Below are 27923 nucleotides of genomic sequence, written 5' to 3' on the forward strand. Positions count from 1 at the left end.
ATGGAAACGAAGTAGCAGGAGCGGGCTCGAGTAAGCAGCTCAAGAGTGCTGGTTACAGAATTTTCTGGGGTTTAAATACCCTCTAGAGGTTTCCCATTGGTTACTTGGTTACACCCTCTATAAACGAAGATTTGGCCCACAACTAGTCTGATTGGTTGCAAGAGTCAACCAATCAGAGGCTGAAGTGAAGTTAACAAAGTTACACATGAAGACTTGGTCCGCAACCAGCGATTGGTTGTGCAAGGGGACAAATCAGAGGTACTTTCTATTTTTCATCTGTGATGCAGTGGAAAGGGGCCAACCTCCCATTTTAATGCATAATACTCACAATTGGCTAAAAATGAATTCAGAAACAAAATGTCAAGTTCACACACAAAAAAATTAAAATAACTAAAAATGTTAAGTGTACAGAAAGAATGTAAAACTTCCTGAATATTATCAATAGATTTTAAAAAACAGTGATGAGAAATATTCAATTGTAACAATTTTGTTATTTTGATTATATTGTCACTGAAACCAATTTACTTTCAAAATTTTCCCAAATTGACTGGAGCCCAATGGAAGGGAAGCTCCAGCATTTGTAGTGAGGGTAATTGTGAGTAGGAGAAAGGAAGAAGGCGGCAGACTGGAAAATCTCTGTGGAAAGGGGAGGACAATTTATAATTTTTATTTGCTTCATCAGTCCTGAAGTAAATAAACCTTTATTTGGAGAAGAAAGAAAATCTGTAAGTTAAAAATGCAGCACTAAAATCACATTTTTTAAGAGACTTGTATCCCTCCTCATCAGATGAGTTCACATGACTTTCCTAAGATACTAAAAAGTTTTCTATGAGATTTTTGTATGTAATATCTAGAAGTCTGAATCAAAAGGTTACAAAAACTATGAATGAACAACGAAATTTAGGGGGAAAAAAAAGCTTAAAATAACTTTTCAGTATACAAAGAATCATTAAATGTTAGGTAGTGACCAGTTGCTTTGCCTACCCACTAAAACCCAAAAAGAATTCCAAGTCATGAGAGAAAAACTTCAGTTATATGTAAGAACACTAGATGTTTTTTATTTTCTGACTATAGAAATGTTCATAGGCCAAAACAGTAAAACTAATTTATAAAGCACCTTCCTGAGAGTCTTTTTCTCCCTCAGTCTGTTATGAAGATGGTAAAAAATGAAATAGATGAGCACATGTTACAACTTGGCTTCAAGAAAGGAATCAAACTAAATGTTCCCTTTCAGGTTTCTCTAATCCTACTGCTTTATGGTCTCTATTAAGAAGACCTTAATGGGAACCAATTAACTGTAAATACAATGAGGAGTCTGGGCAATTTAACAAATGGATTACATTCACCCAGTGATTACACTCCAGCCATCAAATGATTTTCCAGCCTTGCCTACTCTGAGTCACAAATACAAATTAAATTCAGATCCAACAGCCTTGAAATTTCTTATTATACATCAACTGCCATTCGCTTGTCTCTAATGATTTTTTGTAGAAAAAAAAAACTGGCATTATAGGTTGACATCATACATTTTATATTTGTATTCAAGCCAAATAGCACTAGCTTTTAAAATTCAAGTACATAACTAAATAACTATGGTGGTTTCACAAAAAAGATAATACAATCTCCCAATTACAATACATAATTATACAAATGCCTTTCTCTAAATATAAAGTCACATGAAAATGTGTATTCTTGCTCCTTAACAGACTGATATATTGAGAAATAAAAAGAGACAGTTGAGCAACTTCCATGTAAATATTTGATAGTCTTTATTCAAGGTAGTAGAGACCTTCACAGGAGAATAAATATTCTTATCTCATTCTGATTTACATTTATTACTATCACATCTTTTTTTTTTTTTTTTTTTTTTTTTTTTTTTTTTTTTTTTTGAGACAGTCTCACTCTGTCGGCCAGGCTGGAGTGCAGTGGCATGATCTTGGCTCACTGCAACCTCTATCTCTCAGGCTTGAGCAATTCTCCTGCCTCAGCCTCCCAAGTAGCTGAGATTACAGGCGTGCGCCACCACGCCTAGCTAATTTTTGTATTTTTTTTTAGCAGAGATGGGGTTTCACCATGTTGGTCAGGCTGGTCTCGAACTCCTGACCTCAGGTGAGCTGCCTGCCTCAGCCTCCTAAAGTGCTGGGATTACAGGCACTGGCCTATCACATCTATTTTTAAATGATCATTACCTCATCAGCCTCGTATTGCTATTTTGTTTGCAAAGTTGGTACAGGCAGTAGCAGCCCAGAGCTACAGGGAGGCAGACAGTGTCTCTGGGTGTGACTGAGGGAAAATTAACTCAATCTAACCGTGAAGAAAATCTAAACACAGACTTCACGGACTTCTTTAATGACTATTCAGCATAGAAGAATATGTTCAGAAAGCATGGAGGGTAAAATTAGATTTTTTCAGACAAGCTGGCATGTACAGACTTTGAGGCCACTCTCCAACCATCTGTATTGTGACAGTTAAAGTTGTTTTCATTGTTAACTTGAAGTAGATGTTGTAGGTGTCCTGTTAACATCCCCTGACCCTTACTTCTTGCGAGCACACTGGACTGAATTCCAACCATTTGCAGGTTTGTCTGAGGATTTTCTTTAACCCCTTGACTTTCTGTGCCTGCAACATGATCAGCCTGAAGTGCTGATGAATTACTGTACCCCAGAAACAGACCTTACTCAGTGACTGGCAAGAGCAGGTGTATAAACACCCCTCTCTCTCCTTTTGGGTACTCAAATAAATGGTTCCCAAGTTCCTCAACAGATTTGAGCTCTAGTTGCCCACAGTGGTAAGAAATCGTTTATCCAAGAAATCCTTCATCCAAGAAATCCTTCATCTGCTTAATTCTATACCCTGTCTCACTTCCCCTACTCTTTTATTCATGTTTCCTAGGATCACCTCCAGAATAAACCAATTGCACTTCAATTCTTGTCTCAAGGTCTGTCTTCAGGGCAACCCAAACTAAGAGACAAGTGAAAGAAACCCAGCAAGGTTAGGGAAATAGAGGACTTTATTGATAGGTTCCTGTAAGTGCAGGAAGAGCAAAGCTGCAGCTGGGACTTGAGAAAATGGAATCTTGAGCCTGGACATTGCCACCTCTTATTGTAAGTATTGACCTCATGCTGTCAGACTGACTTCCTCCCTGGCTACAACCATGGCCACAAAACACTGCTGGGTCTCCCAGCTTCAACTTTTAACTGAGCCTCAGCTCAACACATTCTCAAGAAAGAATTCTGAATGGTTAAACTTGAATCAAGAAAACACTTTTACTTTTAACATTTTGGGCTATAGGGACATGAATGCTAGAATTGTTCCACCACATGAGGCCAAGGACACAGGATCTCTAAAGCAATGGGACTTTGGCATTGATGCTTTTTTGAGTATTACCAATGTATAAGCCATTTAAACCATGTGCTTGAAGTAAAGGCAGGGAAGAAATATTTTCCTAAAGAATGAAGCTGTTGCTTCCAGCCTGACAACGGGTAATATTTATTAAATCCTTGCTATGCTACAGATAGTACTATCAATCGATTGATCAATCTATTGCCATCCATCCATCCTTCCATCCATCCATTCATCCAACTATCTTCTCAATCCGCATAACAACCCTATGTTGTAGAAATTATCATTGCTGCCCCCCGACCCCATTTCAGGTGAGGAAATTGAGGCCCAGAAAAATTAAGTAGCTTGCTCAAAGTCAAACAGGAAGGTGTAGATCCAGGATTGGGCCCAGGCAGACCAGGTCTAGAGTCTGCACTGTGTCCTGTTGGCTCCAAGGGGAAGGGACAGCCACACAGCACAGCTGCCCACTGTGCACAGATGTACCCATGTCCACTGGTATCTTACTTCTCTCACTGATGAAGTCCTGGGCATTATTTACTAAATTTATGAACAAAGTACACTTTGTTATGAAAATTACAAATGAATTCGGAAGAATTAAGGTGAGGAGGGGCTAAACAGACAGAGAAGCAAATGCTTTATTGAGGAATAGATGTGGCCCTCCTGGAACCCTAGAGTACTAAAATGAAATTGGCCAATACATGTAAAATCTTCAAAATTTAACTGCCAAATGTAAGGATCCTAGAAGTATGCCTTGCAGTGAACATGAAGGTTTCCAAATGGTTGAGTATTGCCAATGTATCAAGGTTACATAAAGTTAACATTTTAAAATCTTTATTTTGACATTTTATGATAGGCCATAAAATTGTCACAGTCTAACAGTTTATTGTCTTGTTTTTAAATGTACTTTTAAAAATCCTTTTCCAAAGAGATGCTTGAATTTCAAAATATTGGCCTTCTAACTAATGTTCTACTATTTTAGAGGAAACAATTTCTGGCACTTCAAAGGAAGGTTTTCTTGTATTAGCATTGTGTCATTGCTTCTAGGGTTGTTATGAACAGTCTGAAATGCTAAGATCAAAAAATTAATAATTAAAATTAAATATAAAAATTAATAAAGTACTAATAGCTAAGTGAGTTAAGAAATAAATTGATGTAAAGGGATATATGACTGGTAAGGTCACTTGAAGTAACTCATTCACAAGAATAAGACAAATTAAATGTAGCCCTGCAAAATAATGAAAAACGTTTCTTTAATTCTTTTGCCCCAATATGGTAATTTCGCTTTCATATTTCCCCATTGTTTGAGTCCTCTGACTTCTCCGCTCTTTCCGTTCTCTGTTTACCCTCATCACATTGCTATCTTTTCTCTTCTTTCCTTCTGATTTCTTGTGACCATTTTATCTGTCAACCAGACTTCCTTCTATGCATATACTGTCATAATGTCTGAATTCGAGGAAAATATGTCTGTTTATATAATCCTCAGTGCATAGAATACGGTACATTTATTATACAGAAAAGCAGAGCATCCACCTCAGCCCCAATGGCCTTTCCCTGGAGTTCTGCACTTCTGTGCTGGCAGGTCCCTGTTCTACCCCTACTTTCTATATTATCCTGGGGACTTGCTATGAGCCTGACAGAGACTCATTACAAGCATCATAGGGTTTTCTAACCCTTTACTCTTCTACACTTGACTGACACCATGGGTGTGTGTGTGTGTGTGTGTGTGTGCCCCCAGATTAAATTGAATTATTCTAGTGGTAAAGAACTAAGTCATCTGCTCCTGGGAAGTAAATGCTGGAATATCCACCTGAGGGACAGATGAAATGATGAACACACACATCTCTCCTTCCCTTTTCCTAGTTTCATTCTGCAGATATTTCCCCCAAAAAGCAGCACTTCCATTAAGTAACTGTCAGGCTGAGAGATATCCTGTGGCTTTACAATGCCAGGAGGAAAATTCTACGTCTTCCAGTGTCACAGCATAAAACTCAACCCAGCCAAACTACAGGTCCTGCCTTTCACCAAATATGCTGAACCTATTCAGAATTGAACTGAAATATTTAATTTTCACAATTCAAAAAGACGCTCTGGAAATACACCAAGTTGGGAGGCACAGAGAAATAAAACACCTATTTTACAGAAGAATTAAAGGCATTGAACATGCCCTAGCAGTGGTATGGCCCTATTCTACTAGTTGCCCAGTCCACCATTATGCTGGGCCAAGCCCTGAAGTTTCTTATTGTGTCTGTTATTAATTTATTGCTTGTTATCTCTTAATGTACTCTTTAATAAACAATGGAATCTCTTTAAATATTTCTCCTTTAAAGTGAGCACTATATTAAGCTTTCTTTGTACATAGATTGGAAGGACACTGCAGGAGGACGAGGTTTCCTGTAATTTCTGGCATGGGCCATGAGTAGGCAGTATAGGTATAGGACTAACCATTAAAGCCTATCCCAACCATAGCCCATTCTCCCTCTGCAACCCTGCAGCCTCAGCCTGGTGATCATTTTCCTGCAACCCTCTCAAAACAGAAACCAGAGTCCCTGTGTAGCCTGCACCCTCTCAAGGTCTCCTGCTTGTGCAGTTCCTGGACTCGCCCCCTCTTCTCCCCTCCCTGTGGCCCTTAAACTCTAAGAGCACCTGTGGCAGCTGGACTCCCACTATGTGCCCACACCATAAATGCTGATGCCTTGCTCCCTCACCTGCACTTCAGAGGGTTGCTCCTAGCTTGTTCAGCAGCTCCAGAACAGCTGCAGCCTGGACTACCCAGCCAACTTCTCTGCTGTCTGTTGGGCTATCACACCTTTTCCAATGAAATCTGAACCCCTTCTAAGTTTGTCCTTCCTTGGTACTGTCACTCAACCCTAAAGTACCATGTAGTGTTCTTACATCTTATAGTTACTCTTTTATCATAATCATTCTTCATATTAAACTTCCCCTGTTTAGCTCACTGCATCATTTCTATCTCCTAGTTGGATCCAGAATGCTATACTTCATTCTAAGGAGATGTGGGGCCAATGTGCCAACTGTTAGTGTTTAAAATAGACTATTTGTTTCGTATGCCTTGATTCCTGAAGCCACTTGGGGGATTCTTCTTCTTTTTTAAAGAAGTATGGTGCTACATTATTGAATATGGCCACAAATAATGTGCACCTCCTTCCATGTAGAGATAAATATATTTCACACATTTAGGCTGGCCCTTATGTGCTTTGACCAATAGAATATGGCAGAAGGGATGTCGAGTGACATCCAAGGCCAGCCCTGATTGGGCCTTGCAGCTCAGCTTTTGCTTTCTTGGAATGTTACTCCACTACTGTCATGTAAATGAAAGGCCGCCTGAAAAAGATCTCTAGCCAAGCATCAACACCAACTGCCTTATTAGTGAAGCCATCTTGGACCGTCCAGCCAAGCCAATAATTCAGCCAAATGCATCCACATGAGCTCAGGGGAACCAACAGAGGAATGACCAAGCAAACCTATATAAACCATTATGGTTTTAAGCAACTAAATTTTGGGATGGATTGTTATGCATCCAATAAATAACTGAAATATACATCTTACCATCATCAAATGATTCTAATTTCTTATTCAATAAATTAATTTGTGTTAAATATATGAGGAAACTTCTTTTGACCACCCCCCTCCCACCCTCAGAAAAACATGTTAAAGTAAGACTATGTATTTCCTCCTGCATCTCTTTCCAACAGGAAATGGGAAATACTATATATAACGACTAGGTATTAAATGTTCAAAATGACAAACTACATAACTTAAATAAACATGGAGAAGGAAATCCAGTGTTTATGATTCACGTTTACTCATAAAAGTAAAGACTATAAAAGGTCAAGAGAAAAACAATATAGAGACTGAAGACAAGTGATTCTGAATTTCCAATTGATAAAAGAAGCAAGGACTTCCACTGACAGAATCAATCATCAGAAAGCTCTCTTTCCCGCGTTTTGTGATTCTGAGGAGTTCAGAACAAATCAGACTGAAAAGTGCATAATGTACAATGGCGCTATGTACCCATATTCGCCCTTTTTTATTATAACTTTTAGGTTCAGGGTACATATGCAGGTTTGTTATACAGGTAAACTGCACGTCATAGGGGTTTGTTGCAGATTATTTTGTCACCCAGGTAGTAAGCATAATACTCAATAGGTATTTTTTTCTGATCCTCTCTCCTCCAACCTTTCATCCTCAAGTATATTTATATTTTTTAACTTTTTATTTTTAACTTTTGTAAATACATAGTAGTTGTATATGTTTATGGGGTTTATGAGATATTTTGACACAGGCATGCAATGAGGAATAATCATATCACAATAAATGGGGTATCCATCACCTCAAGCATTGTGTTAAAACAATCTATACTTTTAGTTATTGTAAAATGTACAATTAAATTTATTTTAACTATAGTCACCCTGTTGTGCTATCAAATACTAGTTCTTATTCACTAATTCTATTTTTCATACCCATTAACCATCCCAATCCCCCCAACCCCCACCCACTATCCTTCCTAGCCCCTGGTAACCATCCCTCTATGCTCTTTCCCCATGAGTTCAATTATTTAATTTTTAGTCCCACAAATTGTTATTCCCACACAATTTTAGTCCCATATTTCACTTCTTTGGTTAATTCCTAAGTATTTTACTTTATTTGTAGCTCTCGAAAATGATATTACTTTCTTGATTTCTTTTTCACATTGTGCGCAGTTGGTGTATAGAAATGCTACCGCTTTTTGTATGTTGATTTTGTATCCTGCAGTTTTACTAAATTTGTTGATCAGTTCTAATAATTTTTTGGTGGAGTCTTTAGGTTTTTCCAAATATAAGATCAGGTTTTTCCAAATATAAGATCATATCATCTGCAAACAAGGATAACTTGACTTCTTCCTTTCCAATTTGGATGCCCTTTATTTATTTCTCTTATCTGACTGCTATAGCTAGGACTTCCAGTGCTATTTTGAATAACAATGATGAAGGTTGGCATCCCTGTCATGTTCCAGATCTTCAAGAAGAGGATTTCAATTTTTCCCCATTCAGTATGATACTAGCTGTGGGTCTGTTGTAAATGGCTTTTATTATGTTGAGGTATGTTCTTTTTGTACCCAGGTGTTTTAGGGTTTTTCATCATGAAGGGATGTTGAATTTTATCAAATGCTTTGTCAGCATCAATTGAAATGATCATATAGTTGTTGTCCTCCATTCTGTTGATGTAATGTATCACATTGATTGATTTACATATCCTTGCATATCTGGGATAAATCCCACTCGATCATGAGGAATAATCATTTTAATGTGTTGCTGGATTTGGTTTGCTAGTATTTTGTTGATTTTATTTATTTATTTGTTTATTTATTTATTTATTTAGAGACAGAGTCTCACTCTGTCACCCAAACTGGAGTGCAGTGGCGCGATCTCAGCTCACTGCAACCTCCACCTCCTGGAATAAATTAATCCTCCTGCCTCAGCCTTCCAAGTAGCTGGGACTACATATGCATACCACCATGCCTGGCTAATATTCTGCATTGTTAGTAGAGACAGGGTTTCACCATGTTGCTCAGGCTGGTCTTAAACTCCTACACTCAAGCAATATTGGCCTGCAGTTTTCTTTTAATTTTTTTTCTTTCTTCTCTTTTCTTTTTTTTTTTTTTTTTTTGAGGTGTCTTTGTCTGGTTTTTGTATCAGGGTAATACTGGCCTCACAGTGTAAGTTTGGAAGTATACCCTCTTCCTCCATTTTTTGCAATAGTGTGTATAGGATTGGTATTAGTTTTTCTTTAAATGTCTGGTAGCATTCAGCAGTGAAGCCACTGGGTCCCAGGCTTTTCTTTACTAGGAGACTTTTCATTACAGCTTCTATCTTGTTACTTGTTATTGGTCTGTTCAGGTTTTGAGTTTCTTCATGGTCCCATCTTGGTAGGTTGTATGTGTCTACTAATTTACTCACTTCTTCTAGATTTTCCAATTTAATGGCACGTAGTTGTTCAAAGTAGCCACTAATGATTCTTTGAATGTCTGCAGTATCCATTGTAATGTCTCCTTTTTCATCCCTAATTTTATTTATTTGGGTCTTCTCCCTTTTTTTCTTCGTCTCTCTAAAGGTTTGTCAATTGTTTAACTTTTCCAAAAAACAACTTTTCATTTTGTTGATCTTTTGTATTGTTTTCTTCATTCTATATCTGCTGTTTATTATTTCTTTTCTTCTACTAATTCTGGGTTTGGTTTGCTTTTGCTTTTCTAGTTCTCTCAGATGCATTATTAGGCTATTTATTTGAAGTTTTTCTTTTTTTTGGTTTAGGCACTTATAGCTACAAACTCCCTCTTGGTACTACTTTCACTGTATCCCATAGGTTTTGGTATGTTGTGTTTCCATTATTATTTGTTTCAAAAATTTTTTCAATTTACTTCTTATTTCTTCATTGACTCACTGGTCATTCAGGAGCATACTGTTTAATTTCTATGCATTTGTATAGTATCCAATATTCCTCTTGTCACTGATTTCTAGTTTTATTCTATTATGGTCAGAGAAGATGCTTGATATTATTTCAACTTTTTTTTTGAATGCTTTAAGACTTGTTTTGTGACCTAACATGTGGTTTATCCTTGATAATAATTCATGTGCTGAGAAGAATGTATATTCTGTAGCCATTGGATGAGATATTCTATAAATATCCATTAGGTCCATTTGGTCTACAGTGCAGATTAAGTCCAATGATCCTTCATTGATTTTTTGTCTGGAAGATCTGTCCAATGCTATGGTTATTGAAGTCTCCAGTTATTATTGTTGATATGGTTTGGCTGTGCCCCACCCAAAATATGAATTGTAATCCCTATAATCCCCACATGTCAAGGGAGAGACCAGGTGGAAGACATTGAATCATGGGGGTGGTTTCCGCAAGCTGTTCTCATGGTAGTGAGTTCTCATGAGGTTGGCTTTGTGTTTGGTAGTTCCTCCTGCATTCATTCTCCTTCCCACTGCCTTGTAAAGAAGGAGACTTGCTTCCCCTTTGTCTTCCACCACGTTTGTAAGTTTCCTGAGGGCTCCCCAGCCATGCTGAACTGTAAATCAATTAAACCTCTTTCCTTTATAAGTTATCCAGTCTCTGGTGGCTCTTCATAGCATGTGAAAACAGACTAATATAATTATATTGTTGTCCATCTCTCTTTCTTTCACTCTAATAATATTTCTTTTATATGTATCGGTGCTCCAGTATTTGGTGCATATATATTTACAATTGTTATATTCTCTTGCTGAATTGACTCCTTTATCATTATGTAATGACTTTCTTTGTCTCTTCTTATAGTTTTTGTCTTTAAATATATTTTTTCTGATATAAGTATAGTTACGTCTGCTCTTTTTTGGTTTCCATTGGCATGGAATATCTTTTTCCTTCTCTTTATTTTCAGTCCAGGTGTCTTTAGAGGTGAGATGCATTTTTAATAGCCAACAGATCATTGTGTCTTATTTTTTGTCCACTCTGCCACTCTGTCTTTTGATTGGAGAGTTTAGTCCATTTACATTCAATGTTATTATTGATAAGAACTTATTCCTGCCATTTTCTCATTTATGTTTTCTGGTTGTTTTGTGGTATTCTCTTCCATTCTTCTTTCGTGTCTTCCTTTTGGTGAAGGTTATTTTCTCTTATGGTATGATTTAATTTATTACTTTTTACTTTTTGCATATCTGTTGTATGTTTTTTGAGGTTACCATGAAACTTGCAAATACTATGTTGTAACACATTGTTTTAAACTGATGATACTGATTGCATAAACAAACAAGCAAAGAGAAAACATAAAAACTCTACACTTTGATTTTGTCCCCCCACTTTTAACTTTTTATTATTTCTCTTTATATCTTATAGTGCTATGTCTTGAAAAGTTGTTGTAGTTATATTTTATTGATTCATCTTTTAGTCTTACTTAAGGTAAGAGTAGTGTATATACCACAATTACAGTATTACAATATTCTTTGTTTTTCTGTGTATTTACTATTACCAGTGAGTTTTGTATGTTTCGATGATTTCTTATTCCTCATTAATGCCCTTTCATTTTGGATTGAAGAACCCCCTTTAACATTTCTTGTAGGACAGGTCTGACATTGATGAAATCCCTTAGCTTTTGTTTGTTTGGAAAAGTCTTTATTTCTCCTTCATGTTTGAAAGATATTTTCACCAGATATACTATTCTGGGGTAAAGTTTTTTCCTTTAGCACTTTCAATATGTCATGCCACTGTCTTCTGGCCTGTAAGGGTTCCACTGAAAAGTCTGCTGCCAGATGTACTGAGCTCCACTGCATGTTGTTTCTTTTCTCTTGCTGCTAGTGAGATCCTTTCTTTATCCCTGACCTTTGGGAGTTTGATTATTGAATACCTTGAGGTAGTCTTCTTTAGGTTAAATCTGCCTAGTGTTCTATAACCTCCTATATATGCACAATATAATCTATACATTTAAACGAGTACTATCCTTTCAAACTTTAGACTAACAGGACATAACAATCACTATTATCTAGTGAGTGCTTACCATATGCCAGCCAGGCACTGTTCCCAGCACCAGACATGTATCACCTCATTTAATCTCACAACAATCCTAGGACGTGGGCACTATTATTATCCCCAGGTTGCAGATGAGGAAACTAAGGCACAGAAAAATTCAATCATTTAAAACTCTCAATAGCAGATCTAGAATTTAAACCCAGGTCATCTGATTCCGGAGCTTGTGCTCTTAATAATGACCTTATTCTGTCAATACTATGGTCTGTTTCCAATTATGCTTTTTTTTTTTTTGAAAATCTGAAAATCTTTTGATATGGTCTTATTCCAATTATGCTTATTTTTGAAAATCTCTGCCCAAATCTCACATTGTTATCCCCAGTGTTGAAGGTGGGGCCTAGTAGAAAGTGGTTGGATCCTGGGGGCGGATTTCTCCTGAATGGTTTAATATCATCCCCTTAGTGCTGTTGTTCTGACAGTGAGCGGGTTCTCATGAGATCTGGTTGTTTAAAAGTGTGTGGCACTTCCTCACTTCCTCTCTCCTGCTCCTGCTCTGGCCATGTGATGTGCCTGCTCCCCCTTCACCATGAATGTAAGTTTCCTGGGGCCTCCCCAGAAGACAAGAAGATACCAGCATCATGCTTTCTGTGCAGCCTGCAGAACCATGAGCCAGTTAAACCTCTTTTCTTTATAAATTACCCAGTCTCAGGTATTTCTTTATAGCAATCCAAGAATTACCTAATACATCTTTTTTTGAAACTTCCCTCAGGGCCACTTTATTGGTCACTGAAGAATACATATTTCTATAATATATAATCTTTCCACATTTTATTTTGTTAAAACGTTAATATCCTACTTGATCTCATTTACTCACTGTTCTAGTAATCGTGTAATATATAAAGATAAAATAGCAAAGAGAAAAACATAAAATAAAATAGACCCTGCCATCAAGGTACTTACTATCTCAAATGAAAAGCCTTCAGGTTTTATTAGGGTAAAACCCAGAAAAGTTCAAAGATATATTAGAACCCAATAAAAATATACACTAATTTTTATCATATTAATATGAAAAAAAGATTTATTTTCACTTCAATGATTCAAAGTATTTCTTAAGATTCTGCTAGTCGACTCCTCTAGGTCCTGGGGAAACAGTGGTGAACAAAGGAGACATAAGTCCTATGCTCATAGAGCTTGTGTGTAGTGGAGAGACACACTATAAGCCAATTCAAGTACAATATAAGGTCACATAGAGGCAAGGGCTATGAAAACGTAAAGCAGGATACAGCGATAGAATCTGAAGGGAGGTTGCTGTTTGGGGCAAGTGACCATGGAAATCCTCTCTACATAAGTGGCATTTAAGCAAAGAGCAGAATGAAGTAAAGAAGTAAGTTCTGTAGCTGTCTCTGAAGGAAGAGCATTCCAAGGAGGAGCATTTTGGAGATCTGAAGGAACAGCAAGAAGGGAAAGGATTGGGAATTTAAAGTGTGTTACAACAAAAAGAAACAATTTTCTTTGTAATATGTTATTTCCAGTAATGTTTATAATCATGCAAGTACTGGATCATTCATGTAGCAAATATTACCTGTGAGTTTTAAAGTACCAGACTTAGGACTGTTGGGGATTGTAATGAACAAAATCATCATTGCTTATCACAAAATCAACAAAAAGTTCAACTGTGTGAAGGAAAAGTACATGGAGTGTGTAGATCAGAGGAAATACACCTTGTCTAAGGGGGTTCAGCTGAAGGCAGGTAAGAATTAACCAGATGACAAGTGGAAAAGAGTATTCCAGGCAAAGGGAGCTGCATGTGCAAAGGTCCTGTGGCCAGAGGGAGCCCAGATGAAACAGCTAAGAATTGTTAAAGTTTGGTTTGTGGTAAAGCTGAAGAACTTGGCAGAGGCCAGAGAATGCAATGGTTGTCTACTTGTGGCCATAGTGAGGGCTTGGTCTTTGCATGAGCAGCTGGAAGTCACTTAAGTGTTTTAAGTCACTTAAAACTCTCAAAATTGTGAGTGTATTATAGCTTTCTTAAGAATTCTATCAACTTTATGTATCAAAAAATAAAAATATATATTTTTTTAATTTAAGAAGTGCAGTTAGTAGACATATTTCACTTTGTCTCTACTTAACCAGGTTTACCTACAGGTTTATTTTGATGCATCCAATTTAAACTTCATGAACTTCTCTTCTAATTATCTAGTGTCATAATATGAATGAGATTATACTAAGCAATAGGGTAATAATTCCCATTCCAGGAATAGTTGAAGTGTCCCTTTTTATTGGAAAACTTTTATTGTGTTTTATACATCATACTAGCTTCATAAATCCCATATATGTTCTGTGAAGAACTAGCTGAAAATGCTTCCCAGGGCCTCAAACTCTATACTGTTCTCAGAAAATGAAGTTGAAGATGGTGTGTAATTTTCTTTTCTGGAATTGGAGGAAGACATAGAGATAAAAAATGGAAACAAGTAGCATATTTGGAGATTTTTTTTCCCTTGAGAAGGATAACAAAGACCTGCCTAATAATGAATCACATCAGATCAATGAAAAGAACCTTTACTGACCTTCTGTTCCAGTACAATTGGCCCAGCAATGTGCCTACAAACCCTTTATCTACCAGCTGAATACAGAATAAAGAATGCTCTGAGGTACTTCCCACAAGAGTTGACAAAGAGACCTTTCTTCCTTTCAATAAGTTAATATCTGAGGAAGCAAAAGCAAATGGAAAGGGCAAAATGACATGGGGACATCAAACTCTGGGGACCCCGCAGGGAAGGGAAAGGGGTGCCTAGGCATCTCTATGGCATCCAAATGTCCACATCCCAGGTCCACATTTACAAGCTCAGACAAGCTCAGAAAACTTACATGAAAGTAAGAATTACAGAAATTACAAAAAAAATTCTAGAATGTCTGGACCCTAGCCAGACTCCCACTCACATTTCCAGTACAAGTCTATGGCATCATACCTCAAGCAATGCCCCACCAGCTCTCTGCCTGCAGTGCCCCTAGCCCATGCCCTGGCATGCCATAAGCACCTGGGCACAAGCTCCCCAGAGCAGCCCTCAGTCAGATGCTGAGGGGCTCCCCCTTGTGATTGGAAAAAAAATACTCCAACCTCTCATCTGGCGCACAGGGCAACTCTAAAACACCCTGTACACCAAGTTCGTCCAACCCCCGGCCCACGGACTGCATGTGGCCCAACACAAATGCATAAATCTTTCTTAAAACATTTCATTTGTTAAGAAATTTTTTTTCCATTTTTAAAAGCTCATAAAAGCTATCTTTAGTGTCAGTGTATTTTGCATGTGGTCCAAGACAATTTTTCCTCTTCCAATGTGGCCCAGAGAAGCCAAAAGATTGGACACCCCTGCTCTATACTATATCCCAGATAATACTCTATAAACCTAATTATTAATGTTCACTGTACTGGCTGCTTTCCCTCCAAATCTCACTTCACTGCTCTCCTAATAGTGTTTCCTGGGACCTCCTCCCAAATAAACTATTTCACTCAAATTCTTGTCTCAGATTCTGCTTTTGGAGAATCCCAAACTAAGAAAGAAACACAATATGATGTAGGACTGAGTTCTTTTAACTCCATACTCAGCTAAGGACATCAAAAACTAGCAAGAAAGATGGTTTGTGAACCCAAATTCATAGTAAAACCCATCAGACAGGGGGCATTTCTAATAACTTAGAGAGATGAGAGAAGGGAGTAGAAAGAAATTTTTTAAGCAATTTAAAAGAATAGGAGGTTGACAGAAAGATAAATGGTGGTAAGATATACTGTACATGTTATTAAAACAATTATAGTACACATACATGAAATAATAGCTTATCTATATAAGTAGGTTCAGCTTACAAACTCTTCAGTTAATTTAAAAATTCAATGAAAATGTGAAGCCATGTCTGGGCTAATACAGCAAAAAAGTTGTCATGTTTTGGATTTCTTTCTACATATTCTATGGATTCTCTCTCTATCTTTCTCTTATACACACACACGCACACACATGCACACACACAAACACACACATACACACACACAGTTGATACTATCATATAAGCAATTCTAAACTTAATTCAAAGTCTCAGGAATAAAAATATGCTTTCACCAAGTATGACCAGCAGAAATTTAAGTTTGTGTGTTAATTGCTCTGCAATTTGACTGACAATCGAATCTGTTCAGAAATATATGATTACTTGACATTTTTATGATCAAATTTTTAATGTTTATTTTATAAAAACAGTATACAGTGAAACTAAAGAAAATTATTCTTCTGTCAGCAAGTAACAAGTAGGTCAGCCTTACTGTTAAGAGATTAAGTAGACATCATATAAGCTTGCAGCTTACAAGGTACATATTAGCCTGCCACAGTTTCTTTGCATCTTCTCATGAAACCAGTTTCAAGAATAAAGATGTAAAACATTTCCAATAAGACAAATGAAAAGTCACCCTCTTAAAACATTATTCTGAACACTTTTGCATGAAAGGACTTTGTAAAATTAGGCTGTTATTTTTAGACAATTTCTACTCTTCCTCAAGAAGAGTCGTGTTTAATTCCATCCCCAGAACACAATTGTACAACTATAGGCTAGATTTTTAAAAAATGATTGTGTCTTGATTGCTTGACCTGTTGAATCAGATTCCAGAATATTTCCCTGAAATCTGCTTTTCTACTCACTACCATAATTATTTGCTAATTTCAACAGATTCAGACAAATGACATGTGATCAGCAAAAGAAGATTCTTACTTCATAATAATTAGTGGCTTGCAAAGGAACCTCAAAGTATGCCAAAGAATTTAAAAGTGTCTCCATTTATCAAAAAATAAACACTCATTTATCCAAGAAGCAACTTACTTTGTAAACATATAAGTATAAGTATACATGTCATTATTTATTCATTCATACAGTAAAGTTAATCGGTGCCTATTATTTGCCAGATACTAGGATAGGTATTAGGGTACAAAAATCCTTGCCCTGCACTTGAATGTTTATAGGTAGAAAAGAGAAAAAGAGTCATACATACAAGTGAGTACAATAAAATGTTCCAAATATCATGTTGGGTAGCATATCTATTACTTCATTCTCAGTTTCATTCAACAACTATTGCACACCTACTATATGCCAAGGATCATTTCAATTTACAATTTATAAAAGTAATCCCCATGAGGGGCAGTGATACTTTAGAAGAAAGATTATTTTTGTGGTGGTTGTTTTAAGCATACATAATGATCCACAATTCTAGTAATGTGTATTACTTAGATAATTGAAAAAAAAAAAACTTATAAAATAAGCTTTCTTTCCTGAAATCCTCTTTCCTTTGCAAGTCAATAATAGAAATGAAAGCCCAAATCAGTTAAGTATGATGTTTGAGAGACATAAAATAATTGTCCTTACCAAGAATACAGGATTGTTCCAACAACAGACGTGAGTTTACTGTTTTCTTGTTTTTGCTTTGCCAGGCCAAAGTCAGCTACAATTCACAAAACAATATAATATGTTACTATATTTTCCCAGAGTGAGCATTGTTCCTTAGCATTTGACAATCTACACAATAACTACTACACTTCATGACCAAAGGTTTTTCTTTTCTTACCTTCTGTCAAAATGCCCAATGTGCCAATCTTCCATGTAAGTCCCAGTCTTAATTAATGGCATACATACACTATGTCATCTTGCTATATATTTTGATATAATGAGGTTTATCATTTAAAAAACCATAAAATAAGTTTTGTGACTGAAACATAGGACAAAGTACTTATTGAAACTGTGATTCCATTTTTTAGGTTAACCTTTATAATTTTTAAATAAACAGAATGAATCTAACATTTGGCATACAGCAGTCATGACCTCTTCAGGCTAAAAGAAAAGATACAACGAATAAATGCCATGAAGGCCTGAAAACCTAAAATTAACTGGCATCAACGTGTACCAATCACAGTACAAGTATGTTCAAAATCATCTCAAAATGTGTATATATCAACAAAATATTCTTATTTTTATCACAGAACACCAAATATCTATATTTAATATTAGCACAACTTTGTACTTTTCATAATATCTTCAGGTACTTGTCCTTTTTTTTTTTTTTTTTTTTTTTTTTTTTTTTGAGACAGAGTCTCGCCCTGTCACCCAGGCTGGAATACAGCAGTACGATCTCAGCTCACTGCAACCTCTGCCTCCCAGGTTCAAGTGATTCTCGTGCCTCAGCCTCCCAAGTAGCTGGGATTACAGACACGTGCCACCATGCCTGGCTAATTTTTGTAGCTTTAGTAGAGATGGGGTTTCACCACGTTGACCAGGCTGGTCTTGAACTCTTGACCTTATAATCCACCAGCCTTGGCCGCCAAAGTTCTGGGATTACAGGCGTGAGCCACCGTGTCCAGCCTGTCTTTTATAAACCACTCAATAACTTAGGTCAAAGTGATCAAAACAGATATTTTACCTATCCTTTTGCTACAGATTCACTAATATTACAAGAGACTTAATCACCAGGATTGCACAAAAAAGACAATGCAGAACCAGGACAAGAATTCAAGTTGCTTTTCCTAATAAGCTTTGATACTCTCAATATCATGTTGTCAAGTGCAGCAAATGCTCATGGAATTTCACTGGAACAAACTTCAATGCAGTATTTGATTTTACGTACTAAAATATCTTTCAGGTAGAAAATATTCCAAAGTAGTTTCATTTCAAAATAATAAAAAGTCACATTATTAATAATAATACACGTTTACTAAACAACAAGTCTATACTAGCACAAATTCAGCCACTTACATGAATTGCCTCGTTTAACACGCAGAGCACTCTGAAAGATAGGTATTATCATTAGTATAGCTTAGTGCTTAAAAGCCAGGACTCAGGAACTGGACAGCCTCAATCTGAATACTGACTCTATTATGCACAACCTGAGTAACCCTGGGCAAGTTATTTAATCTTGCTTTCCAATAGCTTTCTTTTTTCTTTTTTTTTGAGACGGAATCTTGCTCTGTCGCCCAGGCTAGAGTGCAGTGGCGCAATCTCGGCTCACTGCAAGCTCTGCCTCCTGGGTTCACACCATTCTCCTGCCTCAGCCTCCGGAGTAGCTGGGACTACAGGTGCCTGCCACCACACCCAGCTAACTTTTTTTTGTATTTTTAGTAGAGACGGGGTTTCACAGTGTTAGCCAGGATGGTCTCTATCTCCCGACCTCATGATCTGCCTGCCTCGGCCTCCCAAAGTGCTGGGATTACAGGCGTGAGCCACCATGCCTGGCCTCCAATAGCTTTCTTATCTGAAAAATAAGGATTATAATAATATAGTACTGATATATACTGTAAACAGAATAGTATGATAGTAAAATTTAAATAATTTAATATATGCAAATGTCACATATGTATTACATATAAGTACATGTAGTAGAGTACTGAACAACTGATGTATATTATTATTTAATTATCACAATTACCCATTTTATAGATGAAGAAACAGGCTCAGAGAGAATGTGTGACTTGCCCAATGTCTCACAGGGAGAAATTAACAAAGTCAGATATTAATCTGGGGTTGCTTGATTCTAAAGCCCCAAATCTCACCAAGACACAATACTACCAATATAGAAAAAGAAGGACCAGATCAATTCAATGATAAACTCAACCAAACATTTAAGAAATACATACCAATTCTACACAGACTCTACCAGAAAATAGAAGAGGGAATACTTCCCAAATCACTTCATAAAACCAGCATTACATCATTCTAAAACCAGACAAAGACATGACAAGAAAAGAAAACTACAGATAAGAGCCTCATGAACACAGACACAAAAAATATCAACAAAATATAAGTAAATCAAATCCAGTGACATATAAAAAGTATTATACATAATGACCAAGTGGGGTTTATGCCAGAAATACAAGGCTAATTTGAAATTTAAAAATCCATCAATGTGATTTCAATAGAAGCCCGAATGCCAGCAGTATGCAATATATCCACGTAATAAACATGCACATGTAGCCCCTGAATCTAAAATAATTTCCAAATAAAAATTCATCAGCTGGGCATGGTGGCTCACGCCTATAATCCCAGCACTTTGGGAGGCCAAGGTGGGTGGAGCAACTGAGGTCAGGAGTTTGAGACCAGCCTGGCCAACATGGTGAAACCCCATCTCCACTAAAAATACAAAAATATTATCTGGATATGGTGGCGGGTGCCTATAATCCCAGTTACTCAGGAGGCTGAGACAGGAGAATCATTTGAACCTGGGAGGCACAGCTTGCAGTGAGCCGAGATTGTGCCATTGCACTCCAGCCTGGGCAACATGAGCAAAAATCAGTCTCAATAAATAAATAAATAATTTTTTAAAAATCATCAATGTAGTTCACCAGATCAGTACATTGAAGAAGAATAACCAGTCTGGGTTCCAAGATGGTCAAATAGGAACAGCTCCAGTCTACAGCTCCCAGTGTGAGCGATGCAGAAGACAGGTGATTTCTGCATTTCCAGTTGAGTTTTGAAGAGAGTAGTGGTTCTCCCAGCATGGAGTTTGAGATCTGAGAATGGACAGACTGCCTCCTCAAGTGGGTCCCTGACCCGTGAGTAGCTTCCCTACCAGGAGGCACCCCCCAGTAGGGGCAGACTGACACCTCACATGGCTGGGTACCCCTCTGAGATGAAGCTTCCAGAGGAACAATCAGGAAGCAACATTTGCTGTTCAGCAATATTTGTTGTTCTGCAGCCTCCACTGCTGATACCCAGGCAAACAGTGTCTGGAGTGGACCTCCAGCAAACTCCAACAGACCTGCAGCTGAGGGGTCCTGACTGTTAGAAGGAAAACTAACAAACAGAAAGGACCTCCACACCAAAACCCCATCTGTACGTCACCATCATCTAAGACCAAAGGTAGATAAAACAACAAAGATGGGGAAAAAACAGAGCAGAAAAGCTGAAAATTCTAAAAATCAGAGTGCTTCTCCCCCTCCAAAGGAATACAGCTCCTCGCCAGCAATGGAACAAAGCTGGATGGAGAATGACTTTGACAAGTTGAGAGAAGGCTTCAGACGATCAAACTTCTCCGAGCTAAAGGAGGAATTTCGAACCCATTGCAAAGAAGCTAAAAACCTTGAAAAAAGATTAGACGAATGGCTAACTAGAATAACGAGTGTAGAGAAGTCCTTAAATGACCCAATGGAGCTGAAAACCATGGCACGAGAACTACATGATGAATGCACAAGCTTCAGTAACCAATTTGATCAACTGGAAGAAAGCATATCAGTGATTGAAGATCAAATGAATGAAATAAAGCAAGAACAGAAGTTTAGAGAAAAAAGACTAAGAAGAAATGAACAAAGCCTCCAAGAAATACGGGACTATGTGAAAAGACCAAATCTATGTCTGACTGGTGTACCTGAAAGTGACAGGGAGAATGGAACCAAGTTGGAAAACACTCTGCAGGATATTATCCAGGAGAATTTCGCTAACCTAGCAAGGCAGGTCAACATTCAAATTCAGGAAATACAGAGAACACCACAAAGATACTCCTCAAGAAGAGCAATTCCAAGACAAATAATTGTCAGATTCACCAAAGTTGAAATGAAGTAAAAAATGTTAAGGGCAGCCAGAGAGAAAGGTCAGGTTACCCACAAAGGGAAGCCCATCAGACTAATAGCAGATCTCTCGGCAGAAACTCTACAAGCCAGAAGAGAATGGGGGCCAATATTCAACATTCTTAAAGAAAAGAATTTTCAACCCAGAATTTCATATTCAGCCAAACTAAGTTTCATAAGTGAAGGAGAAACAAAATCCTTTAGAGACAATCAAATGCTGAGAGATTTTGTCACCACCAGGCCTGCCCTACAAGAGCTCCTGAAGGAAGCACTAAACATGGAAAAGAACAACCGGTACCAGCCACTGCAAAAACATGCCAAAATGTAAAGGCCATCGATGCTAAGAAGAAACTGGATTGACTAATGAGCAAAATAACCAGCTAACATCATCATGACAGGATCAAATTCACACATAACAATATTAACCTTAAATGTAAATGGGGCTAAATCCTCCGATTAAAAGACACAGACTGGCAAAAAGAGTCAAGACCCATCAGTGTGCTATATTCAGGAGACCCATCTCACATGCAGAGACACACATAGGCTCAAAATAAAGGGATGGAGGAAGATCTACCAAGCAAATGGAAAACAAAAAAAAAGGCAGGGGTTGCAATCCTAGTCTCTGATAAAACAGACTTTAAACCAACAAAGATCAAAAGAGACAAAGAAGGCCATTACATAATGGTAAAGGGATCAATTCAACAAGAAGAGCTAACTATCCTAAATATATATACACCCAATACAGGATCACCCAGATTCATAAAGCAAGTCCTTAGAGACTTACAAAGAGACTTAGACTCCCACACAATAATAATGGAAGACTTTAACACCCCACTGTCAACATTAGACAGATCAACAAGACAGAAAGTTAACAAGGATATCCAGGAATTGAACTCAACTCTGCACCAAGCGGACCTAATAGACATTAACAGAATCCTCCACCCGAAATCAACTGAATATACATTCTTCTCAGCACCACATCACACTTATTCCAAAATTGACCACATAGTTGGAAGTAAAGCATTCCTCAGCAATATAAAAGAGCAGAAATTATAACAAACTGTCTCTCAGACCACAGTGCAATCAAACTAGAACTCAGGACTAAGAAACTCACTCAAAACCGCTCAACTACATGGAAACTGAACAACCTGCTCCTGAATGACTACTGGATACATAACGAAATAAAGGCAGAAATAAAGATATTATTTGAAACCAATGAGAACAAAGACACAACATACCAGAATCTCTGGGACACATTTAAAGCAGTGTGTACAGGGAAATTTATAGCACTAAATGCCCACCAGAGAAAGCAGAAAAGATCTAAAATTGACACCCTAGCATCACAATTAAAAGAACTAGAGAAGCAAGAGCAAACACATTCAAAAGCTAGCAGAAGGCAAGAAATAACTAGGATCTAGAAGAAATTGATGAATTCCTGGACACATACACCCTCCCAAGACTAAACCAGGAAGAAGTTGAATCCCTGAATAGACCAATAACAGACTCTGAAATTGAGGCAATAATTAATAGCCTACCAATCAAAAAAAGTCCAGGATCAGATGGATTCACAGCTGAATTCTACCAGAGGTACAAGGAGGAGCTGGTACCATTCCTTCTGAAACTATTTCAATCAATAGAAAAACAGGGAATCCTCCCTAACTAATTTTATGAGGCCAACATCATCCTAATACCAAAGCCTGGCAGAGATACAACAAAAAAAGAGAATTTAGACCAATTTCCCTGATGAACATCGATGCAAAAATCCTCAATAAAATACTGGCAAACCGAATCCAGCAGCGCATCAAAAAGCTCATCCATCATGATCAAGTGGGCTTCACACCTGGGATGCAAGGCTGGTTCAACACACGCAAATCAATAAACATAATCCAGCATATAAACAGAACCAAAGACAAAAACCACATGATTATCTCAATAGATGCAGAAAAGGCCTTTGACAAAATTCCACAGTCCTTCATGCTAAAAACTCTCAATAAATTTGGTATTGATGGGATGTATCTCAAAATAATAAGAGCTATTTATGACAAACCCACAGTCAATATTACACTGAATGGACAAAAACTGGAAGCATACCCTTTGAAAACTGGCACAAGACAGGGATGCCCTTTCTCACCACTCCTATTCAACATAGTGTTGGAAGTTCTGGCCAGGGCAATCAGGCAGGAGAAAGAAATAAGGGGTATTCAATTAGGAAGAGAAGAAGTCAAATTGTCCCTGTATGCAGATGACATGATTGTATATTTAGAAAACCCCATAATCTCAGCCCAAAATCTCCTTAAGCTGATAAGCAACTTCAGGAAAGTCTCAGGATACAAAATCAATATGCAAAAATCACAAGCATTTCTATACACCAAGAACAGACAAATAGAGAGTCAAATCATGAGTGAACTCCCATTCACAATTGCTGCAAAGAGAATAAAATACCTAGGAATCCAACTTAGAAGGGATGTGAAGGACTTCTTCAAGGAGAACTACAAACCACTGCTCAACGAAATAAAAGAGGACACAAACAAATGGAAGAATATTCCATGCTCATGGATATGAAGAAACAATATCGTGAAAAATGGCCATACTGACAAGGTAATTTATAGATTCAATGCCATCCCCATCAAGCTACCAATGACTTTCTTCACAGAATTGGAAAAAACTACTTTAAATTTCATACGGAACCAAAAAAGAGCCCACATTGCCAAGACAATCTTAAGCAAAAAGAACAAAGCTGGAGGCATCATGCTACCTGACTTCAAACTATACTACAAGGCTACAGTAACCAAAACAGCATGGTACTGGTACCAAAACAGAGATATATACCAATGGAACAGAGCAGAGCCCTCAGAAATAATACCACACATCTACAACCATCTGATCTTTGACAAACCTGACAAAAACAAGAAATGGGGAAAGGATTCCCTATTTAATAAATGGTTCTAGGAAAATTGGCTAGCCACATGTAGAAAGCGGAAACTGGATCCCTTCCTTACATCTTATACAAAAATTAATTCAAGATGGATTAAAGACTTCAATGTTAGACCTAAAACCATAAAAATCCTAGAAGAAAACCTAGGCAATATCATTCAGGACATAGGCATGGGCAAAGACTTCATGTGTAAAACACCAAAAGCAATGGCAACAAAAGCCAAAATTGACAAATGGGATCTAATTAAACTAAAGAGCTTCTGCACAGCAAAATAAACTACCATCAGAGTAAACAGGCAACCTACAGAATGGGAGAAAATTTTGCAATCTACTCATCTGACAAAGGGCCAATAACCAGAATCTACAAAGAACCCAAACAAACTTACAAGAAAAAAACAAACAACCCCATCAAAAAGTGGGCAAAGGATATGAACAGACACTTCTCAAAAGAAGACATTTATGCAGCCAACAGACACATGAAAAAATGCTCATTGTCACTGGCCATCAGAGAAATGCAAGTCAAAACCACAATGAGATACCATCTCACACCAGTTAGAATGGCGATCATTAAAAAGTCAGGAAGCAACAGGTGCTGGAGAGGATGTGGAGAAATAGGACACTTTTACACTATCGGTGGGACTGTAAACTAGTTCAACTATTATGGAAGACAGTGTGGCGATTCCTCAAGGATCTAGAACTAGAAATACCATTTGACCCAGCCATCCCATTACTGGGTATATACCCAAAGGATTATAAATCATGTTGCTATAAAGACACATGCACATGTATGTTTATTGTGGCACTATTCACAATAGCAAAGACTTGGAATCAATCCAAATGTCCATCAGTGACAGACTGGATTAAGAAAATGAGGCTTATATACACCATGGAATACTATGCAGCCATAAAAAAGGATGAGTTCATGTCCTTTGTAGGGACATGGATGAAGCTGGAAACCAACATTCTCAGCAAACTATTGCAAGGACAGAAAACCAAACACCACATCTTCTCACTCATATGTGGGAATTGAACAATGAGAACACTTGGACACAGGAAGGGGAACATCACACACCAGGGTCTGTCTTGGTGTGAGGGGAAGGGGGAGGGATAGCATTAGGAGATATACCTAATGTAAATGACAAGTTAATGGGTGCAGCACACCAACAAGACACATGTTTACATATGTAACAAACCTGCACATTATGCACATGTACCCTAGAACTTAAAGTATAATAAAAAAAAAAAAGAAGAAAAACCATATGATCATCTCAACAGATGTGCAAAAAGCATCAGCAAAATTCAACGTCTATTCCTTTCAGCAAAATAAGAATAGATGGGTACTTGGGTACTTTCTCAACCTGATAAAGGACATCTACCAAAAAAAAAAAGCTGTAGCTAATAATCTACTTAACGCTAAAAAAACTGAGTGTTTCCCCTTTAAGTTCAAAAACAAAACATGTCCACCATTCTCAGCATTCCTAGTGAACATTCTACTGAAGATTCAGGTAAGTACAATATGTGCATATGAATTTTTGTGGGAACATAATTTTATATTTCCCCTTGATAAATGCCTTGGAGTGGGATTATTGCATCATATTATAAGCATGTGTTTAATTTGATTTTATAAAAACTGCCAAGTAAAAATGTTTTCCAGTTTTTTCTCTCACCAGAAATATGAGCATTCCAGTTGCTTCTGCATCCCCATTAGCATTTAATGTTGTCAGTTTTTGTTCAATCAGCCATTCTAAAAGGTACGTAGTGACATCTCAGTATAGTTTTCATTTGCATTTTCCTAGAGCTTATTGGTGTTGAACACTTTTCATGTACTTATTTGCCATCTGGGCGTCTTCATTTAAAGACATGAACCACTTCATGTGTTCGCATGTCATCCTTGTGCAGGGGCCATGCTAATCTCTGTATCACTCCAATTTTAGTATATGTGCTGCCACAGTGAGCACCTCGGTATCTTCCTTAGTGAAGGGGCTGCTCAAATTTTTGCATTTTTCATTAGGTTGTTTATTTTATTATTTTTGAGTTTTGGATATGAATTATTTGTCAGATATACAATTTGCAAATCTTTTCTTTTCTTTTCTTTTTTCTTTTTTCTTTTTTTTTTGAGACAGTCTCACTCTGTCACCCAGGCTTCAGTGCAGTGGCACAATCTCGGCTCACTGCAAGCTCCACCCGCTGGGTTCACACTATGCCCCTGCCTCAGCCTCCCGAGTAGCTGGGACTACAGGCGCCTGCCACCACGCCTCACTAATTTTTTTGTATTTTTAGTAGAGACGGGGTTTCACCGTGTTAGCCAGGATGGTCTTGATCTCCTGACCTCATGATCCACCCGCCTTGACCTCCGAAAGTGCTGGGATTACAGGCACGAGCCGCTGTGCCCTGCCTACAATTTGCAAATATTTTCTCCTAGTCTGCAGCTTATCTTTTCATTCTCTTAATGTTTTTCAAAGAACAGAAGTTTTAAACTTTAATGAAGTCAAATTTATTAGTTTATTTTACATATTATGGCTTTGATGTTATGTCTAAGAAATATTTGCCTAGCCCAATACTGCAAACACCATATCCATTTTTTTCTTCCAGAAGTTTCACAATTTAAGTTTCATATAGTGCTATGATCTAATCCAAGCTTAGCTAATTTTTATATAAGATACAATATGTAGGTTGAGGTTCTGAGTTTTTAGGGGGATTTGCAACTGTTCCTGCACCATTTGTTGGAAATAGCCCCTTCCTCTCTCTCTGAGCACCAGATTTACATATTTATCTGGATAATCAAAACTTTCACTTAAGAGTCTCCTAGGCATCTCAAAATTAACACACTCAAAGCGAACTCTCAATCTTAACCCAAACAACTCCTCCTTGGTTCCCCATCTCAGTAAGTGGCACCATCATTGACCTAGGTACTTTCCTTAGTTCTTGTGCTAGCTGTCAACTTATTCCCTTTCAGCATCAAATCCACCCTTCATCATTGCCCTACTTTGTTAATGGAGCTGGACCTTGGTAATGTCTCTCCTTCACCAGCTGGCTTGATGTAAAGCTTTGTCAGTAGAAGGTGCTAAAGAGAAACTGCAGGAGAGGCTTCTCTTCTTTTCCAGGCTCTGACATGCTTCCTCTCTTTCCTTGTTCCTATAGCACTTGTGCAGTGTGCAGGATGCTTAGAGGTGCTCATTTCCCCTGGAGGCAGCTTCGTAGACAGTTCCACTGGCACTATATCCAGCTTCCTGGCAAATTTTGCAAGCACCCCAGCAGACAACATACCATGAAATTCTGCAGGCATCTCAGCTGTTTTCACAACACCTCCACAGGTAGATTCCCAGTAAGTTCTACCAGCATTCTGGCCAGGCTCAGTCTAGCTAGCCTCATGAGCACCCAAGCCAATAGCTTCCCACTGAGTTCTACTCATCCCCCAGAAAATGGCTTCCTGAAAAGCATGGTCATCATTCCAGGGGCAGTTTTCTGTTTGACAGCTTTGTCCTGCAGCATTTCAATGCAATTTCTGCCATCAGTGGGCTATAGTCATACCCTCTCCAACAAACTCTGGATCTCAGCCCTTGAGGA

At 37.7% G+C, this 27923-nt stretch overlaps 1 protein-coding gene and 1 non-coding gene across 10 annotated transcripts in view; both read right to left on the reverse strand.

Annotated features, from left to right (window-relative positions):
- The window catches only part of NEK10 (NIMA related kinase 10), a 266215-nt gene that overhangs the window by 132959 nt on the left and 105333 nt on the right, over positions 1-27923 (reverse strand). For all 9 annotated transcript variants that reach the window (XM_073023648.1, XM_073023647.1, XM_038002934.2 and 6 more), the window contains one exon: positions 17239-17314. In XM_073023648.1, the coding sequence (XP_072879749.1) occupies positions 17239-17314 (76 nt within the window). The remainder of the gene's footprint in view (positions 1-17238; positions 17315-27923) is intronic.
- On the reverse strand, positions 26211-26314 carry LOC119625982 (U6 spliceosomal RNA). Its single transcript, XR_005242195.2, has one exon. It is a non-coding gene; the product is annotated as a U6 spliceosomal RNA (small nuclear RNA).

This window comes from Chlorocebus sabaeus, chromosome 15 (genome assembly GCF_047675955.1).
Source record: "Chlorocebus sabaeus isolate Y175 chromosome 15, mChlSab1.0.hap1, whole genome shotgun sequence".
Taxonomy (NCBI): domain Eukaryota; kingdom Metazoa; phylum Chordata; class Mammalia; order Primates; family Cercopithecidae; genus Chlorocebus; species Chlorocebus sabaeus.